We start from the raw sequence: 8,018 nt of genomic DNA, 5'->3' as shown, positions 1-8,018 counted from the left end.
TTTCCCGTCTGCTTTTCGCAGAGCGCATCCTCCAGTACGGTTGCGATGTGCGTGACCGCCATGACCCCCGTGTTGGGATTGCCTATGTCGAAGGAGTTCAAATTTGCCATCGTCTCGGCGACACTGTGGAATTCTTTCTCGTTGTTGAACGCTATTGTTACGCTTGTCATGGATGGATGGCCCCTCGAGACCCAACGACAAGTCCAGTGGTGCTGACCAATGTGTTCGGTGAGCAATGCATGTTTAGTGGCTCACGCGGACAGAGTGCTCACCTGGCAATAGACGAAGTCGAAATGAGCGGGGATTTCGTGGAGTAGCGCTTGAGTGCATCCTGCAGCCTTGAACGGCACGGTTGGGAACGGGAACCCCTCTTGCGGCGCGGTTTCTCGTAGCCCGAGCACTAGGACGTCTTGGAATGTCACTGTGAGTAACTTGGCCTTCCTTCAACTCCTAAGTGATCAGAACTCACGGATGTTCGCTACGTTGGTTTTCGCGATCAATGGGATGACACCATAGGACAGAAAGGTCGTCCCAGTCGGCTCAGTGACCTCAAGAGTTACGGTCGGCAACTGCACGACAGTGGACATCGTAAGTGTGGGTAATGATAATTTGCTGAACCTGGACTTACGCGCTATATGTAATCCCCAGGCTCCATCGCGTGCATGCAGGCGCACAGTTTAAAGCGTATCGCGATCGTCGCTGGATGCTATCGACATCGGGCGTGGATATCTGCGGTCGGCCGTGCCCGGGTGGCGTAGTTGACGCCGCGCGCCTACTAGGCTGGGTCATATCCGGTGCGCAAACTTCCGAAGGGCATGTCCACACCAGTGCCACTCACGCTAGCGCTGTCCTGGCCAGCAAGTATCTCGCGCTCGCAACTTTCCATAACACAACCGAGTGGCGTGAGTAAGATGTTCGGGTACCGGGAGATGCCAGTGACGTTAGGTCCCCGCGGCCGTCGTTCGAGCACATAACGCGAGACGATGTGGTGCTTTTCAGACCATCTCCTGACCATCCCCCGCTGCTCGATAGTCACGATCTACCTGCCATGTCGCTCAATCTCCAATGCCCTATCTGCTACGGCAGCTTCAGCCATCTGCGAGCCATGGCGACTCCGTGTGGTTGGTAGCTTGTCAGGATCTTTCCTGACGCATCCATTCATATATACTCCCTCATTCAGGTCATATCTTCTGTCACGGCTGCATAGGCGCACACCTCAAATACTCCGTCCGATGTCCTGTCTGTCGTTATCAGCCAGTCAGAGCACGGAAGCTTGTCCATCTGTTCCTTCACAGGTGAGATATATCTCGTTCTCGGATGATGCCCTTTACTGACCTTGTGCTTGCAGCTGCTTGCCGCAGGAGAGCATCATGGACTTACCGCATGCTGTGGAGGAGTTCAAGGCCGATGTCCCGACCGATGTCCCCGCGCCTTTGAGGATGCCTATTTCGGTACCAATGATACCCCCACCGCCTACTCCGCCTATCATGATGTCGCTTCCTCGTCACAGAGCCGCCGCTATCCCTCTCTCGCTACGAGACGATTCCCCTTTACTTCCTCGTGGAGTACCCGTTCTTCCTCATAGGGTCGGATCGTCTGCCAGCCCTAGTTCCGGCAGCAGCGTGGGCCCTGGGTCGTCTGGTACTAGGTCTGTCAGGAGCGCAGGCCTGTCGGGTGCCCATTCCCCTGTAGGTGGCGAAGTCATGGCGCCTAGAGCTCCACACATCCAAGATGCTCCGAATCCCCTCGGAGGGAGCGCGGGACCTAGCTTGTCCGGATCCCCGCTAGCATTGGGCTCGCCTCGTCGACCCGGATTGCCTGCAGGTTCGATCCAGTCGCAATCACAACCATTTACTGCCCTGGCGCAGCAGATTCCTCATCCCGACACTCCCAGACCTCTTCCCCAGCGGGATGCCGCTCAGTTCCTCTTCGCTGATCCTCGTCAAGTCAGCGCCCAGCATACGGCGTCGTCAACGCAAGGTCATGTTGGGATCTTTCAGTTCGGCTGGACCCACGGCAGCCAGCAGCCTGCTGTTCAGGTCATTGACCTGAAGTGGGGCGAAGATGTCCAGCTTGCACGCGTCGCTCGTACGAGGCCATCGGGTGAGACCACTCACGAGGTGATTGACTTGACACTGCACGCCGAATGATCGTTCCAACATGTATTGTATAACGTTTCGCGAACCTTCAATTTTACATGTCTTCACTGGGTAGCGAGGGTAGTTGTGCACCCCACCCCATTTCGGGTCAGTGCGCGTCGCTCACGCACGTCGCCCTAGGCAAGGGACTACCGACTCTTCGCTTCAGCGCTAGCGTCTAATGGTTCCGCTCGCGTTCCCATCTGCCTCGAGAGGAGCGCACTACACGGTTTACTATTTAGCCGTGGTGTAATATCATCACAGCTGTCATACCAACCACGCTGCACCCCTCCCGCTGCCGCCAACATCGACAACGCGGAAGGAATGGCACTGAACAACGAGCTCATGCCCAAGAACTCGCAGTTGCAGTACACACCGCAGAACTGGTCGACCGCGTCTGGCGTGAGAAGTCAACATCTTGTGTCCTTCTATCGTACTGCAGCTAACGTTATGCTGTCCGTCAGGCTGTCATCCTCGCCGCAGACCTCTTGTGCGATCTGCCTCATGATTTGGTACACCGCTCTCCCGTCGATCATCGCGGAGATGAAGGCTATGAAGAATGCGACGGCCTACCACCGCGACGACGACCAGATTGATCCTTGCTAAATACGTACGTGACTGCGATCTGGCATTCGCTGTACTGACACTAGGCATGTTGCAGATCAAGTATCATGGCGGGAAGGCACGCGCGTCAGACTTGGCTCACCTCGCCGATCGCATCATCCAGTACATCCCGGTCGCTCGAGGGGATACCTAAAAGTATCCCTATCCGACTGCCGTCATCAAGTAATGTCGCGGCTCCCACGAATTCGTAACAACTCGTGAGCTCGTTCGATCCAACTTCGTCGACGCTTCCACGATGTTGCTACCTGGAAAAAGTGAGTGACAGCGTTTTGCTTTAGGCTGAGACGAACCAGCCATTGCAGACTGGCTACGAGAATCCTCGGCAATAATATTCACATCACGACTGCCGACTTTCCGACTTTCCTATTCGATCTCGTCCTCAGCTTCAGCGACGAGGCTGAGGACATCCTAGAAGGACTCCTGCGAGGGCTGCTGTACCTCATGGTCAGTCCATCCCGCCTGTACGTATTGCACGCTAACGCCGTTCCGATATTAGGGCGGCAAATCCCTTTGGACTGGACAGCTATCTTTCAACGTGCTCCGAGCTGAAGACCTCGGGCAAACCGCCAATCGCTGTTGACAACGATATAAAGAAGCTCACGCCATGCATGTTAGTGTAAAACGCCGTCTAGGTACGGCATGTCTCTAACGTTGACTAACCCTACGGTAGTTGCGCCACCGGCGATTGGGGGAACTTTACAGGCCTCGACTTTGACATCACCGATTCTTTAATCGCATCGTCGCGCCGTTCGACGAGCCCATGTCCCACTGGGCGAAGGATGTCTTAGCGTGGTGGAACATGCGCGCGCATGATCACGTCTCCAAATCACCATCGTTAACTGGCCTATCCAAAGGGAAGTATTCGGCAACATGTCCCAGGCACATGCGAAGTAGTTAACGCAGAAGCGCATAACCATAGACGACATAGTGCAGCATGCAATCGAGCAGAGGCGCGCTACCAAGTCCATGGCCAGCCCGTACGTTGTCTTCTTTCAATCCCGAGGCGGTGCTCACGCTACGTTGCAGATCCTCCTCCGCCGAGAAGTCTGGAACCGCTCAGCCCGAGCAAGCTATGGACAACAGGAGATCGACTTGGGAACAGCGCACCGTCGCGGCCACCTAGGAAGACGACGAAGCGGTGCGCGATCCCCAGGTCAATGACTTGGCCACGGAGCACCACACTCAGGCGGACAACATTCCGAAGGCCTCAAGTTTTGCTGTCGTTGACTGAATGTCTCACGCGTCCTCTTTGCTCTCGGCTCTCGTCAACGGCTCTCAGGCTTTCCCCGACGATGTAGTTCTCAGCGCGTTGCGCTGTGGCATTTGCTCTGAATGCATCCGACTCTGCTTGCTGCTCATGCTGCTCATAGATCGCGGACCAACTCGTTTGCTCAGACTCGTGTCGTGTATATTAGTACTGTATGCCACAATAGCTTAATGATCATGAATTCTTCTACTCGCATCTACGCGCGCGTCTGCTTTGGACGCAGTATCAATGGTATTTATCTACCAAACCTCGCGGGTGTCTAGATGCTCTAGCGATAAACCTCCGTCCTCCGTAAGCGCACTCGATCCCTTGGTGGCGAACCCCGAGGTATGGGGCTCTACTGTTCCAAACGGGCGGCATACTTTTGGGGCGCACCAGTCGGTATTGACTATTGCTTAGGTGTGTAATGACATACATATGAATACCGTCCCCATGATTCATGCACACTTTAAACTTTTGCTGAAGTCTATGATGAGCGCCGAACCTTCGGACTTACGTCGCGTGCATCCTCCGAGTGATTCATGCTCCGTCTCCAGTCGTGTACTCTGTCGATGCCCGTTGTCCCTGGAAGTAATGGCTCCAAATAGCCTCGTCTAGTGCGTCGTTGAGTGCACAGCGAAGTGACTGAACTGGGACACTAGACCGACACAGCACAGACTAGCAAGCAGAATAAATAGATACATAGTCCGAAATAATGATACAGATACACCAAAATGCTGCTAACATACTAGACTCCCCATGATGCTCAGTGTAAGACAAACTAGACCGTCTGCTCGCGACCCAAGTACCCTCGCAGAAGACGTTCGAGGTGACTCATAACATGAAGCATTGAAGCAGCCTGCTCGTTAAGAGATGCGAGCCCTTCCTGTTCTGCTTGTAAGGCCTGATGGAGATGGCGATTGAAGCCTTCGAGCGCGTGTTTCAGGCTGCCGTAAGGACGATCTACGAGGGTTGCGGATCAGCAGAAGGGTCATAGTCACATGAAACCCACTCACCTGTCTCTCGGACTGCCTTTGAATCCGTGTGTTCGACCGTAGCATCACAGTTTGCCGCGCCATACGCGGAAAAAAACCGTGACGATATGGCATCCTCGATTACAGAAGCCCGGATTGTCCTGCCAGCCGCAGATGAGAAAGTACCAGGAGACGAAGCCGTTGCAGAACTCACCACGTGTGTAGGTCCCCCGGTTCACCTGTCACATCTTGCGTTGTTGGTTCTTCGACCAGCATATCCACGGTGACTGAGAAAATGGAGAGGGGAGATGGCGCTAACGTCGGAGAACGGCGGGAAGGCTTGCGTGTGCCTGGACGTGGACCGGCGGACTTTGAGCTCAACAAGTGTCGCGGGATGGCCGGGACAACGGTGGGTACTTTGTCCCCCAGGGTAGGTGTAGGTGCAGAGAATCGGGGACACAGCAGAGATGGCATTGCGTGTACGGCTCAAGGATCCGGATGATAGCGCGGGTGTAGGGAGGCGAATTCAGAGAAGTGATGGTGGTCAGTGAAGAAGCTTAAGTTTGCACAACATCAAGGTAATCGAAAATTCACAGTTAGCAAGCGCTCCCGGCGTGCTCAAGCGCATCGCCATGACAACAGGCATGCGCAGTTGGCCGTCGGAGAGAGCTAGCGCGCCGCGGCTCACCTATTCGGCGCGGGCCTCGCGCATGTAAATATATATTAATATTCAATTCGAGTGTGCTGTAGTCAAAGCCACGCTGCAGCGCGCAAGTTCGGATGTGGACATTGCAAGATGTCAAAAACCTGTTCATACGTGCCTCCGGACCCGAGGACTTGGGCGCGAACATACGTACGTAGAGTACATCTTTCGTATACATCCAAGTAGATCTCATATTGTCCTAGGCCTCAGTCTCGCACCTGCTCGCAACCGCTCTCCGTTCTTTGCTTCGCAGCCCTATGTAGGAATAAAACTTGGCTGAATGTCTGATGTGGTGAAGATGGCTACGTAGACCACAACCGCAGCAGTAACAGTGGATACAACCACCGTCTTCCACGTTGCCGCCAGATCGAGCACACGAAATGTCTGAGCTACCTGAGCTCCAGGGACCTCATTGCTGGTCATGTGGCCACGCAACAGCTCGCGTTGACATATGACAGTCCTGTTTATGGCGAGATACCTTCTCAGCAGAGTGTCAACTTCTTCCATCTCGGGCATGGGTACCTCCCGGGGCTGAGAAGAATCGCCTCAGTGATTAGCCGTAATCGTCTCTCTGCAACTCACCGGCTGACTGGGGAGGTCGTTCCCCAGTGCCTTCGTTGCGCGAGAGACCAGGTCGCGCAGCCATAACACCCGGAGCAGAACTTGATAATTCCGTTCCTGGATCAGGGTTGTCTGGGCGTTATGAGGTTAGTGGTTTGTGACATGCTTCTCAAATTGTCACGCACGTTTTCGCCCGCGGCGATATTTGGGGCCCGAGGGGCTGCCATAGACTAAGACCCGGTTGGCTTGCGGATCCGGAGTATACGTACCAAGTATACAAGTAGATTATCTACACGGAACACGCCGATCATGACTCCACCGATTTCTGGCCCTACGGACATCTCCGTGGAAATCTCCGGGATCCTCTCCTCGTCGCTCTCCGAACATGGTTCGTCTTAGCTATAGTCCTCTAGTATATCTCGAGTCTCGGGGGAACATCTCCGCAGCGCTGATAGTCACAGGGCATACTTATTAATAATGCATAATATATATACAAGAACCCCTCCTGTCTTGTTTCCTACCTCAAGCTCCCCGGTCCTGATCATCGCAACACGACCCCGAGACATTCTGATGCAGACGTTGATCCCCATTTGCCCATCGCGACTGCAGTGCCCCGTCTGTCTCGAGTTACTCGAGCCACATGCGAGACCCGTAGCGACGAAGTGTGGTGAGTCAGTCGTCCTCACCAGTCATAGAACTTCATCATTTGACGAGCATCAGGTCATATTTTTTGCATCGGTTGCCTGACTACTCATCTCCTGAGGTCACCCCTATGCCCAACGTGTCGCACGCCTACGCCGGGTTTCACTCACCTAAAGCTCAATGGCCAACGCCCCAGCAGGCCGACTCTAAGTGTCGACTCCCAGATATGTGGCGAAAGGTTGACAGAGAGGCTGCGAGACTTGCAGGAGGCTCTGTCCATTTCACCGCCTGACTATGTTAGCCTCCTAGAGCTGTGAGTTTTCCCCAGTAAGTGAACCCTGTTGTGCAGCTCACTCCTAATTGTCCCAGCATGCAAGCCCTCTGTGATGCCGTCGAAGAAAGCAACACAGGGACGCCGTTCGACGTGAATTTACTCAATCTATCATTTATAACATATCGTCTCACTGACTTTCAATAACAGGAGATTGACACGCTCAAGGACCAATTCTTCAAATTCAGAACGGCGCATACCAAGCTCAAGGAGCACAAAACATTATCTACTCAACTGAGTAGATGGGACACGTCACTGCAGAGAGAGCAAGGCGTTCTACAAGCCATTGAGCGCGACCTCGCTGCAAATGTTCGCCGCAGGAGAACCTTCGAACACGAGAAGGAGGGATACGCTCACGAAATTGTTCGGATACACATTGATCGGTCGACGGCAGAGCAGGAGCATGCAGCAGTGGTGCGAGGACTACGAGAACATCTCAAATTGCTTGAAAGCGACCGTGAAGTACGAGAGAAATGACGCATATATCACTTGATGGTATCCGTAGTTCGAATAACCGCTTCGGCGTTGAGGCATACCTGCAATGCGAATACAACGCCTCAACCTCGAGCACCCAGCGTGCAAGGCGAAACGCACAGCTGAGAACACCAGACGAGGCAAAGGCGCCTGTGAATCGTGACCACTAACGTGACGAAAGTGGGGGCATCGAGGAGGAATGAAAGTCCGTATGAACTGTCTCCACCAACATCCCAACACGGGGGTCATGGCGGTCACGCACATCGCAACCGTACTGGAGGATGCGCTCTGCGAAAAGCAGACGGGAAATGAGCATGTACTGTAG

At 54.1% G+C, this 8,018-nt stretch overlaps 3 protein-coding genes across 3 annotated transcripts; 1 reads left to right on the top strand and 2 right to left on the bottom strand.

Annotated features, from left to right (window-relative positions):
* Positions 1 to 251: 251 nt before the first annotated feature.
* Positions 252 to 587, bottom strand: L226DRAFT_567226 (uncharacterized protein; the record flags this gene model as incomplete). The annotated part of the gene is made up of 2 exons (XM_067683997.1): positions 252 to 409; positions 470 to 587. 2 exons carry the CDS (start codon positions 585 to 587, stop codon positions 252 to 254), a joined length of 276 nt encoding a protein of 91 aa, XP_067539600.1.
* Positions 588 to 1,048: 461 nt separating this feature from the next.
* On the top strand, positions 1,049 to 2,744 carry L226DRAFT_520099 (uncharacterized protein; the record flags this gene model as incomplete). The annotated part of the gene is made up of 5 exons (XM_067678611.1): positions 1,049 to 1,121; positions 1,181 to 1,295; positions 1,349 to 2,103; positions 2,215 to 2,246; positions 2,403 to 2,744. The coding sequence occupies 5 exons, from the start codon at positions 1,049 to 1,051 to the stop codon at positions 2,742 to 2,744; spliced, it is 1,317 nt and encodes a 438-aa protein (XP_067539599.1).
* Positions 2,745 to 5,940: 3,196 nt separating this feature from the next.
* L226DRAFT_520098 (uncharacterized protein) lies at positions 5,941 to 6,587 on the bottom strand (the record flags this gene model as incomplete). Its single annotated transcript, XM_067678610.1, has 4 exons — positions 5,941 to 6,216; positions 6,268 to 6,378; positions 6,432 to 6,476; positions 6,516 to 6,587. 4 exons carry the CDS (start codon positions 6,585 to 6,587, stop codon positions 5,941 to 5,943), a joined length of 504 nt encoding a protein of 167 aa, XP_067539598.1.
* Between the last annotated feature and the right edge of the window lie 1,431 nt (positions 6,588 to 8,018).

The sequence above is a fragment of the Lentinus tigrinus genome, assembly GCF_003813185.1.
Source record: "Lentinus tigrinus ALCF2SS1-7 unplaced genomic scaffold L226scaffold_4, whole genome shotgun sequence".
Classification (NCBI taxonomy): Eukaryota; Fungi; Basidiomycota; class Agaricomycetes; order Polyporales; family Polyporaceae; genus Lentinus; species Lentinus tigrinus.
Note: the sequence above shows the minus strand (reverse complement) of the source record. Positions and strands in the feature narration are given on the sequence as shown.